Source organism: Siniperca chuatsi, linkage group LG20 (genome assembly GCF_020085105.1).
Source record: "Siniperca chuatsi isolate FFG_IHB_CAS linkage group LG20, ASM2008510v1, whole genome shotgun sequence".
Classification (NCBI taxonomy): Eukaryota; Metazoa; Chordata; class Actinopteri; order Centrarchiformes; family Sinipercidae; genus Siniperca; species Siniperca chuatsi.
This window is the reverse complement of record NC_058061.1, coordinates 5,382,521-5,399,181: the sequence shown is the minus strand read 5'-3', so window position 1 is coordinate 5,399,181 and position 16,661 is coordinate 5,382,521. Positions and strand designations below refer to the sequence as shown.

The following is a 16,661-nucleotide window of genomic DNA, read 5'->3' as shown; positions in this document are numbered from 1 at the left end:
AGAAAGCAAATAAGCGTATTGACTAGTCCTTTCATTTTATTATTGATTAATCTGTCACATATTTTTGATTGTTTAGTATATAAAATGTCAGAAAATATAGTATATATAAGTATTATAATACTATTTTGTCCAACCAACAGTCCAAAAGATATTTAATTTACAATGATATAAAACAGACAAAAGCAGCAAATACTCACATTTGATAAGCTGGAACCAGCTCATTTTTGACATTATGTTTGGAAAATCAATGAAACGATTGATCCATTATAAAAATAGTTGTCGTCCAACTAATCAACCAATAATTTCAGCACTATTCTGGATACTGCACAGCGGGCCTTTTAACAGATTCTGTGATCCGACATTCAGATCTGTGGCATTGAATATCTACAGTATCAACTCATTTGCAGCACCTCAGATTTTAATGTAAGCTTGTAATTCTTCACCCTCCAGGTCCACTGACGTCCACCTGCGACACCACACACACCCTGGGAGGAAAAACGGACTGGAAGCCTCGTCAATCGGCCAAAACGTGTCTGAAGCTTTCACTTACAACGCATGGTTTTCAGCAAGACAACGCAAAACTACTACTTTTCTTTGATTTCGCATGAGCATGTCACCAAACTCACTCACTGTTGGAAACAAAACACCGAAGGACACGTGTGGACGTGAGCTGGAACTTTCTTATCTTTGATAAATGAAAGCCGTCTGTGACCAACGATGGCACAAACAGGAAAAACAAGAAGCGAACTGCTGACAGATAAGGATGACGTGTGATCCACTCTCTCTCAGACACTCGCCTTATATGGTCTATTTTTTCCTCCTGGACCCACAGTATTGGGGTGTATCATGTGGTTCTTTTTTTTAAAAATGAAATATAATAGTAAATGGGTGACTTTGTTGTATATAAATGACTGTATAAAATCAAAAACAAAAAAAAACAAGATCAGTAGCTTCACAGATTGTTTATGCACTGATTTGAGTTGACGAAGCTTTGCAGAGTCGGTGCGTTTGTATTGAGAGGTCGACACTGTGTGAGCAGCCTTGAGTGTGTGACCTGACATGCTCTTCCAAATGAATACAAAAAGGAACAAAAAAAAGCTGTATGTAAATGACAAACGAATGGAGTGGGAAAAAAACTGCTTGATTTTAAACAAAGGACATTTCTTTAAAGCCAACAGCTACTTCCGCTCTGTCTGTGGAACATTCTTCGTCTTCAGAGAAATAATATTTTGCTGCATGTGGCGTCACTTTATTTTTAACGCTTTCCTTTTTTTTCCTCCTAATTCAAAGCACTGTAATACAATTAGAGAGGGTTTTGATGGTACTTCTGTCTTTGTGAGCACTCATAATAACCCAACCATCTGTCATCTATAACTGTTTTTATTTTATTTTTTACAAAAATGAAAACACACACTCCACACTCGAGTGGCAAAGATAGCAAAGCTTCGTTCTTATGCTTCAGGAAGATCAGTGTCCCCCGAATGTAACCTGCAGACTGGCACAATGTGTTATCTCCAAACTGCTAGCAGCCTGGTGTGCGTGCAACATCAAATCAAAATGTCTATCTGTAAGCCCATCATGCATACTAGAAGTGTACGTTTAAGCTTTTAGGTCTGCTGTGGTTTTAAAAAGGGGACTGTTTTCATTTTGATGGTTTGATGACTTGATCTTTATTTAATAGGTTGTAATTACATGAGAACAGAGAATCTCATTTTAGCCCCATTATCGAAATCTTGTCCTTTTCACTAATGGCTAAATCACATAAATCACAGTATTGATCACACATTGTTCAAAATCTGATCTTCTGTTCCTGTGTTTTTTTTTCTTTCTGTTTGTCTTTTTTCATACAAAACCACCCCAAGCATCCATTGTTGATGATAAATCTGGTACCAACATGTATGACAAACCAACATAGCCTACACTGGATGATCCAAGTAATTATTTAAGCAGAAAAATAAATTGTGTTTAAACTGAACGTCCGTGTCTGGTTTCTCTATGTTGATTTTGTTTTGCAATTTCATGCTTTCCATCAAGACACACCTCATTTTTGCCAACTATGAGGTAGCCAAAGCAGAGAGGTAAAAGTCACATTAGATGAATTTAAATTCTGCTACACAGTAAAAGCCTCTCGCGTGTGAGGGTCTTCAGATCTCCCACGAAAGGAAATTCATCATAGGAGACACTGAATCTTCTAAGGTGAGTTCACCACATTCAGTGCAATACAGAAGGCGTCATAACAGAATTATACAAAGAGTACTTTGTAGAGCTGAAACGATTAATTGAAAGACAGAAAATTAACTTTTGATAATCAATTAATTGTTTGTCAATTATCAAGCAACAACACTGATTCTACAGCCACACCAGCAGCTCTGTGAGGCTCTACTTAATGTCAGTATGCTAAGATGCTGATGTTTAGCAGGTATTATGTTTACAATGGTCACCATCTTAGTTTAAACTAACAAACAAGCAAGCTCACATTTGCTCATTAGCACTAAACACAAGTACAGCACAGGCTGATGGAATGTCATTAGTTTAGTACAGTAAAGTCATAGCCAAAGTAAAACTTTGACCTGATGAAGGCGCTAGATGAAAAGTTATGGGATCATTAAGTTATTACAATTAACCCTGAAGGGGACATGAATGTCTGAGCCAGATTTCACAGTAATCCATTTCAGTCTGGATTCAAAACTCAAATTTGAGGGATTTGTATGATTATGAATTGAATATCTTTGGGGAATGGACTGTTGGTTAGACAAAATAAGCACCTTGGACTCTGGGAACTTGTGATGGGCAGTGTCCCCTATTTTCTGACATTGTATATACTAAATAATTGAAAAATAACCGACAGATTAATCGATAATGAAAATTATCGTTAAGTGTCTTAAACTGATAAGACTGGTAATCTGATCAACCCTCATTCTTCTGAGTGTTTCTGCAGAGCTCAAAACAATTACAATATCAAGACATACAGCTCATACTTTGTCTTCAGGCGGCTGTGGGAGCAACAACAGGATATCAAATCAACTGTGTGAGAGCAGCTTGTTGAAAACACCCTGTTTACATTCTGTCACTGCTCCCTCCCAACAACAATCCCAAATATCTCTTCAGGTGCTGAAGTTAGTTTTAATTTTATTTTCAACAATTATTTCAACAAAATAACTACTTTTTATTTTTTTAAATAGTTGATTCACATCTGAATGGGAGAGGCATCGCTCTCAGGTTACAGCTTTACGTTAACAGAAAGCAGTCAATGACAAAAGGACAGATTTCCTAAATTTATTGATGATTAAAACAAAATACTGTAGCACCATTTTATGTGACTTTGGAAATAAAAGACAAGCTGTGAAATTAATATAACAAAAATTTGAACTGTAAAATTATAAAAAGCTGTTTTTTTTATATTTCCTTTTTATAAGTGAAGGGAAACAATTAAAAACACTGGCGTTAAATATACCAATACCAAAATATTTGGTATTGGTTTACACATAATTTTGTGTAACATCTCTCCACTGAGACAATCTCTACTTTTAAAATAAAAAACAGAATCTTCGAGTCGAACTATTTTGGTAAGTGATCAGGCTAGGACACATGCACGTTACTTCAGTTTATCTATCAAATACATACGACTGGTAATATCTGATCTGATATAATATACAATACACATCATTAAAAGCAACATCTTTGTAGGGAAAAAAATGCCCTCTGTGATTTATAACTGGCTCTTTAAATAGTGTTAAAGCTTTTAGCGTTTCTGGGTCTGTTTGTTTATTGGTGTGATTTTTGTTAATAACTCTCTAAGTATCGATGATGTGATATTTACAGCCCAGGCGCGGTGAAGTTCAGAGGCAGGAAAAAAAAAAAGAGATGATCTAAAACTGTAAATGTCATTTTGGTTTGAGCAAAAGTTTCTTCTCAGACTAAACATGTGCAAAGTAAATCACACAAAATAAACTCTGGTGATTCTCTGAACATCAGACTGATGATATACAGGATAAAGTAAAAAACAACAACATACCGTTGAGGATTTTTTTCTTCATTAACATCTTGCTGAGATCGGATTGATTAGTTACCACTGAAGGCTCCTTTATAAAAACTTTTTTTTTAAAAGAGAGAAAACCACAAAGGCAGCTGCAGAAACAAGAGAGGTGATAGTGCTCTCAACAGATTCCCTTAAAGAGTTTCATTAATCTTTCTTCCAATAACTTAGTGACTTAAGTGACTTTTTTAAAATTAAATTTGTACTTCGTTGACACAAATTCAGCAATATGATTACTTTTTGAATCCCTGGTCATCATACAACAATTAAATTGGGCATTTTCTGAATATTCAGAAAATCTTGTGCTTAGATATAAGGCCTCAGTTAAATGTTGCCAATAAAACCTTTGCCAACTTTGCTTGAATAGATGTTGGGATACAAGTTAATTTGATAAGTGTCCAATGACAAAGATTTAAAAGCACAAGGCTATAACAAAGCATCTCATTTAAATATGCAATACCTGACCCAGCTTCAGTGCATTCATGTCAAATCTGTAGAAAATGTTTATTAAAAATGCCACAGAACTTCCCACATCAGCGGCAGCCATCTTGGTTGTTTACAAAAATGTCTCAACGACACTCCTCTGTTAGTCATCGTATCAAACCCGCCCCATATTAGATTAACGGTTGGGATTGGCCCGACCAGATCCAGGATGGGTGTAAATCGGTCTGAATGGGAGGGGGGCCGGACGTACCTGCCAGAGCAAACGAAACATGAGCTCGCAGATTTGTCTGGTTCTCAAGCTAGCCGAAAATCTTAAGAAGGCACGATGTACGAAGACTTGTTCAAGTTGTGTGATACATGTGAGTTAGCAAAGTAAGTCTTCAGGCATGTTTATATTGAATATATCAGGACATAGTATTGTGATTAATCTTTTTATAAATGAATGAAACGTGAGACAGTGTGTGTACAGTATATAACAAGTAAAAATACATGTCAAACTAGCCTTGTCAGCACTTTCCCTTTTGAGGTGTAAAATTGTATAATGCATCATTTAAAGGAATAGTTCAACATTTAGGAAAATATTTGCTTTCTTTCCGTCAGTCATGTAAATAAGATTTAGAGGTTTATTTAACTTTAGACAGAGCAGAGCTTCCAGTCTTTATGCTAAGCTAAGCTAACCACGTCCTTAACCCAGCTCTGCATTTAACACAAAGACATGCAACTAACAGTTATTTTCATTATCGATTAAACTGACAATTATTTTCTCGATGAAATGATTAATTGTTTGGTTTATAAAAAAATATATATATAAAAAATGTATTTATTTACTAATCACATAAGAGAAAAACAGCAACTGCTCACTACTGAGAAGCTGGAACTTCACTTCTCATCTCACTGACGGAAAGAAAGCAAATTAGCGTATTTCCTAAAATGCTGAACTATTCCTTTAACAGGCAGCACCTAGACTCAGCATTAAAGACTTGTCAGCTGTGTGGATTCGTCCTCATGAGTCTGACCGTGTCTTTTCAGATCCTCTTTCCTCAAGAATCCTTTACCGCAGACGCTGCAGCAGTGTGTCCGCTCCCCTTCGTGGACGCCCATGTGTTTGGTCAGCGAGCCGCTCGCGGTGAAGCTTTTCCCACAAACGTTACACAGGTATGGCTTCTCTCCAGTGTGGGACCTCATGTGGATCTTCAACGCTCCACTCTTGTAGAACTTTTTGTCACATATGCTGCATCGGTGTGTGGACTCTCCTGTGTGGATCATCATGTGCGTTTTTAGCGTTCCCCTCTGTCTGAATCCTTTTCCGCAGACGCTGCAAAGAAACGGCTTCTCCCCCGTGTGGATTCTCATATGAGACATCATGTATTCTTTAAAGCTAAAGCTCTGACCGCACACACTGCAAACATACGGCCTCTCCCCTGTGTGAACTCTCATGTGTCCCATTAGATTTCCATTTTGAGCAAACGCTTTGCCGCAGACGGTGCAGATGTACGGCTTCTCTCCTGTGTGGGTTCTCATGTGCATCTCCAGTTGTTTATGGCCGTCAAAGTGTTTGCCACAAACTTCACAGTCATTCGTTCTGACGTAAGTTTGCAAGTGAAGCTTCAAGCTCTCCTCAGACTCGAAATGTTTCCCACACACGCCACAAAGATCTGTATCCATCTCGTCTTCTTGCACGTGCTTCAAAAAAGAGGCTCTGTAGCAGAAAGACTTGCCACACACTTTACAGCAGTATTTCAGATGGGATAAATCCTTGTAATCCTTATTTTTCGGCCCCTTAGGTTTGTTTGATCCTTGAATTTTTGTTTTGGACTCTGGCTTTTGTAAACAAGGTCGTTCTTTGGTCTCATCTTTATCGCTGTCTCCATCGTCGCTTTCAGTTCCTTCACTGTCCTTCCAGTCCTCATCACTGTCACCCGCTTTACTCTCGCCGTCAGAGCACTCCGCCTCTGACTGTCTGTCATCCGTTTGATCCCTGAAGCTGTTTTCTTCGTTGTGGGTTTGTAAATGCACCTTCAAGCTCTCGTCGGAGTCCAGATGTTTTCCACAGGCTCCACACAGATCTGAGCTCTGTTCGTGCTTAAGTACATGTTTCAGAAAAGAACGTTTGTACCGGAAGAACTTTCCACACACTCTGCAACAACTCTGTCCTGTAGTTTGGCTCTTGTTTGTTGTAGCAATTTTGATTTTCTTCCCAGCAACACCTTTGCGGAAAGACCTTCCACACGTTTCGCAACAATCTGCACCCTGACTTTGTCTCAGTCTCTGAAAAGTTTTTCTTTTTTTGGATTTGAGGGGTTTCTCATTTAGCTCTTTATTACTATCATTATCTTCACTCCCAGCTTCTGAACTTTTTGATGACAGAACATCCTGGTCGCTAGGTGGCAGCCCACACTGCTCTCCTCGTGTCTCTGTTTCTATCACAGTTGAGGTGCCCTTTTCTGCTCTTTGTGTTTGGTGGAGATGTGAGGGCTTACCGTAGATAAACTCGGAGTCCGTCTCCGTAGACGCGTCTTTAATCTGCGGTAGATTTGATGTTTTCTGGACCTGACTGGAGCTGCTGCTCGGCTCACAAGAAATGTCCTTTCCACAGTCCGATCCAGAGAGTGGCAGTCTGTCTGAAGGGAAGACCCAAGAGAAAATTCAGCATGGAAATACTGTAAATTGCAATAAATACCAACACCAAACAATATTTCCTATAAACTGATGTAAATAAGCAACAAGAAGCTCTATTCTGCAGTTACCTCAGTCAAAAGGTGTGCATTTAAGTTAAGTGTATCACACATTCATCAAATTACACTCATGGCTGCAAAGCTGTTGACAAATGTTTACAAGAAATTCTAGCCAAGGATGGATGACTAATGTTTACATAATGCACAAGATTTATCAACAATTGTTAATTAATTATACCACACTAATTGTCAAAGATTCATAATTTACATACAAACAGCAAAATAACCCCACAGCAGGGGCCTCAGTGCAAACTACCTTCATCAATTTCACTTCCATTTGTTGTGCTGTGTCTAATAATTTATTAAATTATGACAAATTAAACGGTACCAGCATGAAAAAAAATCAATGTAAAAAAATCATTGTTGCAATATAAACATTATTTAATGTACGATGTACCTTTTCTCTGTAAATTTGTCTCCGTTTTCAACGTGATGTCCAGCAGTTGCCGTTGACGTTGGATCTCCTCGTGGGAGCTGGAGACTTCTGCCTCATATTCACCCATCATCATCTCCAGGATCCTAAATATCTCGTCAGCAACCACCGACAGCCGCTTGTGTACAACTGCCCTTTGCTGCTCAGGTGACATTTCTGTAGGAAGGAAGAAAGGAAAGAATTAGGCACAAATAAGAGTAAATCCCATATATACTGTAAATTATTTGGGATGCCAACCCAAATTAATTTGCCCTCCCCTTAGAAGGTTGTTCTGGATTTATGTGCTTATTATTACTTTCTTTTTAAAGTCTGTGTGGAGATTAGGCTGAAAATGCAGGTTGGTGTGATTTGTTTAGAGAAGTACATTTATATGCGATCCTTAATTTGTAAATTTGCAGCCAAAATATCAGTATAAAATATCACAGCCTGCTCCAAACAGCACAAATGTTTCTTTAAAGTCCACTGTTACACTTCTTCATCATGTCAGTCCAAAACATTTCAGTGTAGCTGAACTAAAGTCTCACCACATCTTTTACAAAAGGCACACAAGGTATCCAGGTCTAGTTTATATCTAGATAAAAACATTTTCACTGGGTAACATCTATGCATTATTTTAAAGGAAACCCCAAATTAATCTTGTTAACATCCAAAACCATTTCCAGTCCATGTTTTCAAAGCGGTTGTTGATGTAAAAGTAACAGAATCTCTAAGAATGTTTCTAATGCATTTGTTGGTTGCTTTGTGACTTATAAATGGACAATCTTCATCAATATATATTTTACTGGTATCAGAAGATGATATTATGCTGTCTTTGCCTTTGGGAGCAGAGGAACCTGATTGATTTGGGATTGCACCAAAGATGATTGCATAATTAATAATTCTTTATATGAAAGTAGTTAGCCTTCAGAATCAACAATTTAACTTACTAAAATAATTCCCTTATCAAACCAGTTCTTATTAAAAAAAAAGTGTCTTGTGTTTACAAACCTGACGTGTGCAGCATCTTCTTCTCTGTTATCATCCTGTCGACAGCGCTGAATATCTCGTCCGCAGCTGCTGCCAGTCTCTCGGCCACCAGCGTCCTCAACACCTGCATTTTAGACATGATGGGCCGATAAGGTCTTTCTTCAAGACCTTGTGAGCATTTTGTAGCTTCCACAGCACCTGCACATACACTTTACCCGGCACAACAAACTAACAATTTAGCTGCAGGCATGGATGTATTATTAGAACATGGCCGTAAGCAACAGTGCTTCCGGAGTCGTCTTCTTCTACTCCCATTAGGGTAAAATTTATGGTTGATGGTGCAATACCGCCACTCTGTGTTCTTAAATGGTATTACAGCCACACGCACAAACTGTGAGGTCGCAGCAGTGGAGGAAGAAGTACTCAGATCCTTTACTTAAGTAAAAGTCCTGCATATACTTAAGTAGAAGTACAGAATTATTATCAGCTACATTTACTTACATTAGGCTATTCAAAGTACTTGTAACTGTGACTGACGTAATAAATTAGATTATTTATACTGATGCAAAAATGTGCAAGCGGCATTTTACTATTGTAACTGGTCGAGGTGGAGCTAGTTTTAACCACTTTATATACAGTTAGCAGTGGTGGAATGTAACTAAGTACATTTACTCAAATACTGAACTTAAGTACAAATTCGAGGTACTTGCACTTTACTTGTGTATTTTCTTTTTTTGCAACTTTATATTACTCCACTACATCTCAGAAGCAAATGTTGTACTTTTTACTCCACTACATTTGTCTGGCAGTTACTAGTTACTTTTCAGATTACAATTTTTCATACCCTTTGTGTCCAGTGAAAACCATGTATCTCCAAATTTGGTGATTTTGATTTTGAATGTTTCTGATAAACTGAAACGAAGTGTTTCTTTATGGGTTGAGAAAATTCTCTCTAAGATTTTGAATGCAGGTAGTGGAGTATTTTCACAGTGTGGTATTGCTACTTTTACCTAAGTAAAGGATCTGAATTCGTATTCCACCACTGACAGTTAGGTAGTTTAATCCAGTGGTTCCCAACCTAGGGGTCAAGATCCTCCAAAGGGTCACCAGATAAATCTGAGGGGTCGTGAGATGATTCATGCGAGGGGAAAGAATATTGTGAAATATTGGAGAGTTTTACCGCTTTGGGTTTAAAACAATTATTGAAATGAAACAGTCTAAGAAGTTTAAAGGGGAAATGACTCTTTGGTGGAACTGCTGACAATTCATCAGACATGTGACCAGCACCCCCAATTTTATTGTAAAGGGTCACAAGCAAAAAATGTATGTATGATCAATGTATTGTATTTTATAAACTGATTATATGTTTTTTATGTAAAATCCTAATCTGTAAAGTAGTAACTATATCTGCCAAATAAATGAAGTGGAGTAAAAAGTACAATATTTCTCTCTGAAACTTAGTGAAATATAAAGTAGCATAAAATGGAAATACAAATACATAAAAAATCTACTTAAGTACTTGAGTAAATGTACTTTGTTACTTTCATCACTGTCTTTTATGGTAGTAACATGTTTGATGCATCTGGATTCACGTACTATATATATATATATATATATATAAATGACAGTTTGGGGTCACAACCTAGTTTCTTCAAAAAATGTATATTCTATATATTTTCAAATAGTGTGCAAGCTGGTATACAAAACTTATTAGTTGACTTATTACATGCAAAGATGTTTTGAAAGAAAACGGAAATATAACTATGCATAAACATACAAAAACATGCATACATATTTTCTTAATATCTGCATTTTTGTGGCTGCTTTCTGTTCTTCTGTTATGACAGGCCATCAAACTTCAACTAATACTGATTCAAAAAGACTATGTTGGCATAAAAAAGCATGCAGCTTCACAGAAAATCTAACTTTTGCAGTAATAAGCCAATAACAGTTTGTTTAAAGTTATGTGGAATTTACTTTGAATCTCACAGCATTAAGTCTTGGCCCAGTTTTCGTGACACAGCATTGAGAAGCACATCAGTGACACACATAACTCAGCGTTCATCAGGGATGTCATGTGTGCATTCCGCAAAACACAAACAGACAAATATTGAATGTTCAGCTTGCATTGTTGGCCTTTCGTGCACTGGCTGACACACAGACAGCTGTATGACGTGTTGATCCATGTCATCGCTGCACGTCAGGCTAAAGGCCAGGGCTTTGGTGCTGAGTTAATGATTCATATCTCATTCTGGCTTAGCCTAAATGTCTATATCTTTATCTTATGAGGTTATACAACAGCCAACATGGGACATGAGATTTCTGGAAGGGGGTCATGTGTGTATGTGTTTCTGTTAAATGACACATTTGGGAATAGATGTTGTACTTCACTAGTTGACAGGGACAAAATTAGCATCTTCAGTTTAGTTTCACTGCAGTCACAATCGTCAAGAAAGGATACAATTTGGGTCCTCACTGAGGTAAAGACAAAGTGATACTTTGTTTTTCCTAGTGCCCTGGAGTGAGACTAAATCCTTGGTGCATTTGTTGTCTCAGTATACAGGTTGAAGGTATGATGCTTGCTGAGGTTGGCGTGTTTTGGATGATACAGTGAAGTATATTACATTTCCAATGACTCAAATTTGCAAAACTTTACTTTTAAATTTTTACTTTACATGATGTACAAAATATCAACTCATAATCATCTGAGTTCAAAGAGTTTATGTAATGTATGTTCAATAAGTTTGAATATTGTGGTTTTCACTTTTTTGGTTTCAAAAATGTTTCCTCAAAGTTTGAATGCTTTACATAGCTTCAGCTGTCATACACATGTAATTAAATGAAGGGCCATTGTGCCATGTTGAAACTGTGTGATCACCATACAGGTATACATCTTTTACAATCAGATTGATAGATGGCGGTGTGAAGTTTAAAACAAGCGTGGAGAAAGGGGGTTGCCATTTTTTCAGGTTAGAGCAACAGCCCCTCCAAAGGTCTGTGCACGTCACTGCTTCCCAGTGTTTCCAATCGCGATTAAACGTCTATAAATCCACTTAGATATCATAGAAAAAAGAGCCAATAGCTAATTCAGCATACTTTTAATGATGCTAACTTGCCAAAATGTAAACAAATATAGGTTTTTGTTTAAAAACGGGGCTCAAGTTGTAGCCCACAGCTAGCTAACTGTCTCTATGACAACATTATACTTCCTGTTTGTATCCCCTAAAGCTCCCAAATTATAGGAGCTGTAGTTCCAAAACTTGAAATGATTGATCATGATTATCCCCCAAGTACTGTCCATTGTCTGCTACTTTAAACTTCTACTCTACTGTATTTCAGAGGAAAATATTGTACTTTTAACACCACTACATTTGTGTGACAACTAGAGTTATCTGTTACTTTGAAGATCAAGATTTTACATGCAATGCATATAATCAGAGATTACACTACCCATCAGTATATATAAAGTAGTCAAAAGTAGCTCCACTTCAACCAGTTATGACATTAAAATGCATCTTACGCATGAATCTATCAGAAATAATAATTTGAAAATATAATAACACTCTGAGAAGGGCCATTTTGTTGTCTAAGGAGTACTTTTACTTTTACTGGTACATTTTGCTGATGACACATCTGTTTATGTACCTGAGTAAAATTTTGAATGGAGGACTTTTACTTAAGTAAAAGATCCCAATAGTTATTCCACCACAGGGGAGTGGAGGCTATTTACTGTATGTGATTGAATAGATGCTGATTAATGGCTAAATAATCATGGTACAGTCCAGTATGATTGCATTGTTCAGTAAAATATGAAGTCATTTAATACATTTTCAAGATTTTTTTATTAAAAATATTCAAAACAGTTTCAAAAATACTTTCTATAACATTTAAAATACATTACTATTACAGCTGAAATAAAATATCAAAGTGAGTGACTTTTATTGTCTTTAAAGTGAGGTTTAACACAGCAACTGAGGCAAATAGTCACTTGCTAGACTGGTGTGTGTGTTCATTGTTTGTCCTTTTCCAGGACTCTGAAACAATTGTAATTATCACACTTAGCTAAATTCAAAAATTGGTCTTTGTAAGTGCCCCTGGGCAACCTGGATAGTACTGTCACACAGTGCTCACAGAGTTCAGTGTCAAAAATGACACCAGTGACAATTTCCCATTGATCTCATGGGCTTTTCCTGAGGATCAGTTGGACATACGAATGCAATAAGCACCAGAGAAAAGTTTTTTTTGATCCGGAAGAGGCTCTGCACTTCCATTTCATTAGTCTGTATAATCTATAGTTCATTGCTCACACTCCCTTTTTGTTCTGCAGGCTCAGAGCTCCGTTCACGCAGTACGGGATGATACTGACAGTGACCAGAGGCACGGTGGCACTCTTGCAGAAGGACAGCAGGTAGAACAGGGCTGCAGTGTGCGTTGGAGGCTTGAAGGAGTCAAACAGATGCAGCAGGATCAGAGAGCTGATGACGCACCCTGCTTTGAACAATGTGCTGCTGCTTTTCTTGGTCTCGGTGTAGAGAGGTGAGTGCAGGCCCAGGCCCAGGCCAAACAGCGTGCCCATGTTACGCAGGAGGCTGGCGAAGGGCGTGGTGTCCAGGTGAACCCACTCTGCCCTCACGCACCACTTCTGGGCTTTCTCCAGGGTCCACAGCAGGTCCACGCCCAGAGCTTTGAGCAGGAGGTAGAAGCCAACAGCGAAGGAGGTCAAGAAGAGAGTCGTGTAGAAGTATTTCTTCATGCTGGCGCTGTAGATCCACTGAGTTCTGTTGAAGGCTTCAGCCACGATCATACCTAGAATCCATTGAAATGTCCAGGTCAATATTATGTGTTATAAAAAGCATAACAGCACCGGCTTGACAATTGTTCTTAGTCTATTCATAATAGGGTATTCAATTGTCCACTGAAATTGGATATTAAAAGATTTCCATACTGACCTGTGATAACACCCGCTATGACCTGGTGGGGGAAGTGGGCGGCAATGAAGACCCTGGAGAGACAGACACACACCTGGACTCCCCAAAACAGTGTCCACAAAACGGCCTTCAGATACCTGTCAAAATAGAAATTCAGACAATTTAGATGATTTTATTTTGAAAAAGGCAGAACTGAGGGTGCAGCACTCGAGATTTAAATCAGTCTGGCCTTTGCTAGTCAAGCCCCGGAACATGCAAGTCGACCTTTTAAAGCAATATAACAATTGACACAGTTTTTCTTCGCTGCCTAGACGTCAAAACAACTCATATATAATCTCCCCTTTCCAAACCAATAGTTCTCAGAAGTCAATGATCAACCACAGCACAGAACAGAGAGTGTGTCCACAATGATAAGCTCTGGGTGGAAGAAAATGGTAAACAACACTGAAACCAATGGGGACAAGACAGCAAAGTTGTAGGTGTTTGTAGATTCTCTCAGACTACTACATTTTCTGACTCACCAGTTCTTGTTGGTGGATTTCTTGCTTCCATATTTCTTCTTGCTGGTCATGATGGCGAGGACGGAGGTCACCAGGGTGTAGTAGACACCTGCGGCTCCCATAGCATGGCCAGAGGGGCTGCCTGGAAAACACAAACAGAGAGGTTAGATATTAGTGGCTGATTCACACAAGTAGAACAATGATTGCATTGTTCATTTGTCATTTTTTGATGTTTTGTTTCAAAACTTAAGTGACTGAATCAATGAGCAAACATTTAATCTAATTTTTATGTTACTACTATTAGAGACTAAGTACATTTACTCAAGTACTGTACTTAAGTACAATATTGAGGTACTTTATTTGAGTATTTCTGTTTTATGCTACTTCTACTCCACAACATTTCAGAGGGAAATATTGTTCTTTTTACTCTACTACATTTATGTGACAGCTATAGTTATTAGTTTTCAAATTAAGATTTTACATGTAAAAACATTATAAGCTTATAAAATACAATACGAAACCCTTTCCCAAAAAAACAGTGTCTAGTTGGGGCCCCTTGTCACAGGTTTCAGATGTCTACGAGTTGTTAGCAGTTTCACCAAACAGTGATTTCTCCTATAAACTTCTCAGATGGCCCAAAAAGTTTTTCCTTCTTTCCTAACCCATTAATCATCTCACAACACCCCTGGATCGGGAACCACTGGGCTAAACTACCTAACAATCTAAAAATTTAAATATATTATAAATTATCAGTCACAGGGGCCAAGTACGCTTTTGATACTTGAAGTACATTTTGCTGATAATATGTACTTATCTTACTTTAGTACACTTTTGAATGCAAGACTTTTACTAGTAATAGAGTATTTTAACATTGTTTTGGAACTTTTAATAAAGTAAAGTTTTTGAGAACATTTTCCACAACTGATTAAAGACAAATATGTGCATGATTACAAAGCTGGATTACAAACTTCAGGTTCACTGTGTGGCAAATGGTTTGTGGTAATTTAATTGACTGTAACTTTGTTTAGGAATATGGGAACATGCACCACTAAAGCACAACATCAACTGACAGCTTAAAGGGCCTCAAGATGGGTCCTACTGTAGTACCTGATCTTGAGGCCCTGTGTCAAAATCAAGCTTGAAGATCTTTTGCAACTGATATTGCACCCACATAGGTAAACTGATGAAGTGTTTAATCAAACTACCACACAGCAAACCTGAGGCCATGTATTATCACAGGAATAATTGAATGGCATGCACAGAGAGTGGGAGGAATGGAGGGTTAACAGGGGTCCAGCAGCTCATTTTTGACCTGCAGCAGGAAAATCCAACCATGGATGCATAGTGCCATTTCTCACCTGGCCCAGTCTCACAGGTCATGGGGTACTGCTCAATGTGAGGAGGAACAGTGTTTGCATAATGAGCCGCCTCATGGACCCACCAGTAAGGCCTCTCCCCGAACAGAATCCTGAAGAAGATGACAGAAACACGCATTCGGTTATAGTCTTTAAAAAATGTTAAGGACATTTGATTTCCCATGACTTTGCTCAAAAACTTCTAATTCAAAGATTTATTCGACTCACCATTTGAACACCAAGTTAAGCCAGTCTCCGATCACGGCCACCCAGATAAGCTTGATGCCCACTGAAGCCCGCAGGTGAAACCAAAGCGGGAAGAAGATGAAAAAGGTGTTCCTGAGGTCTGCCGCCCAGGAGACCCAGAGAAACAAGCCTTGGGCATCCTGGTAGTTGGTCTGCAGGTAGTGGGTGGTGCTCACCCCAAAACCCTGCATGGCATCCATTATAGCGTTCATCTTAGCCTCGAGAGAGAGAGAGAGAGATAGTGAGACAGAGAGAGAGAAATCTCTGTCTAGTGATGTGTGAGTGAGTTAGACAAAAAAAACAAGACTGTTGCTATCAGTAACACAGCTGGTTGGTTTTATACCAGAGGGACCCACCACCTAAACGCATGCTCACGCTGATCTTTGGACCTTGCACATGTGTAATAAAACACCAGGAGTCAGGAGCGTTTTGGAGGTTTATCACACAAACAAGTTGACAAGATAGCGGAAAAACAAAATGTCAATTGATATCTTTCTCACTGAACTACTGTACACAGCACAGAGAAGATGTCAGTTAAACAATGGCTATATTTCACAATTGTGACCTAAATCAGACTGAACAGTTTGCAGAGTAACATTTTCCTTTCATTGAACTGCAAACGAGTTTTAAATATCAGCCTGTGTCCTCTTACTTTCTTAGAACAAATAACATACTCCACAGTGCTTAGGTTTAGGCTAAAACTGACTATGTGGATATCTATTATATTTCAGGTAATTACTTTCCTATTCATGCAGCCACTGAGTAATAATTTGTCAGTTATATAATTTTCTTTTTGATGATTTGGTGAAAACATCTAACTTGTGGAGGTAGTGTAGGTTACATAAGGAGATCAATGATTGAATGAAGGGGTTTGGACTGGAAAAAGAAGATTGGCAGGTTCTAAGTTGTGCAGAAGTTACTGCTCATGCTATGACAAACAGGTCTGGCAGGGAAGCTCAAGATGAGCTCATGTTTTATCTTGTTTTGGGGGACACGTTTGTGATAAGAACGTCCTCAT

At 38.2% G+C, this 16,661-nt stretch overlaps 3 protein-coding genes across 52 annotated transcripts in view; 1 reads left to right on the top strand and 2 right to left on the bottom strand.

Annotated features, from left to right (window-relative positions):
• LOC122867843 (ankyrin-3-like) overlaps window positions 1-1,975 on the top strand; it is a 167,595-nt gene extending 165,620 nt beyond the window's left edge. For all 50 annotated transcript variants that reach the window (XM_044179149.1, XM_044179143.1, XM_044179170.1 and 47 more), the window contains one exon: window positions 451-1,975. The gene's annotated coding sequence lies outside the window, so the exon portion shown is untranslated. The remainder of the gene's footprint in view (window positions 1-450) is intronic.
• Window positions 1,976-3,262: 1,287 nt separating this feature from the next.
• On the bottom strand, window positions 3,263-8,936 carry LOC122867846 (gastrula zinc finger protein XlCGF57.1-like). The gene is made up of 3 exons (XM_044179189.1): window positions 8,636-8,936; window positions 7,613-7,804; window positions 3,263-7,101 (listed from the first exon to the last, which is right to left on the bottom strand). Exons 1-3 carry the CDS (start codon window positions 8,751-8,753, stop codon window positions 5,453-5,455), a joined length of 1,959 nt encoding a protein of 652 aa, XP_044035124.1. The 5' UTR covers window positions 8,754-8,936; the 3' UTR covers window positions 3,263-5,452.
• Window positions 8,937-12,529: 3,593 nt separating this feature from the next.
• Window positions 12,530-15,964, bottom strand: g6pc1a.2 (glucose-6-phosphatase catalytic subunit 1a, tandem duplicate 2). Its single transcript, XM_044177988.1, has 5 exons — window positions 15,626-15,964; window positions 15,401-15,510; window positions 14,064-14,184; window positions 13,564-13,679; window positions 12,530-13,420 (listed from the first exon to the last, which is right to left on the bottom strand). The coding sequence occupies exons 1-5, from the start codon at window positions 15,853-15,855 to the stop codon at window positions 12,918-12,920; spliced, it is 1,080 nt and encodes a 359-aa protein (XP_044033923.1). The 5' UTR covers window positions 15,856-15,964; the 3' UTR covers window positions 12,530-12,917.
• Between the last annotated feature and the right edge of the window lie 697 nt (window positions 15,965-16,661).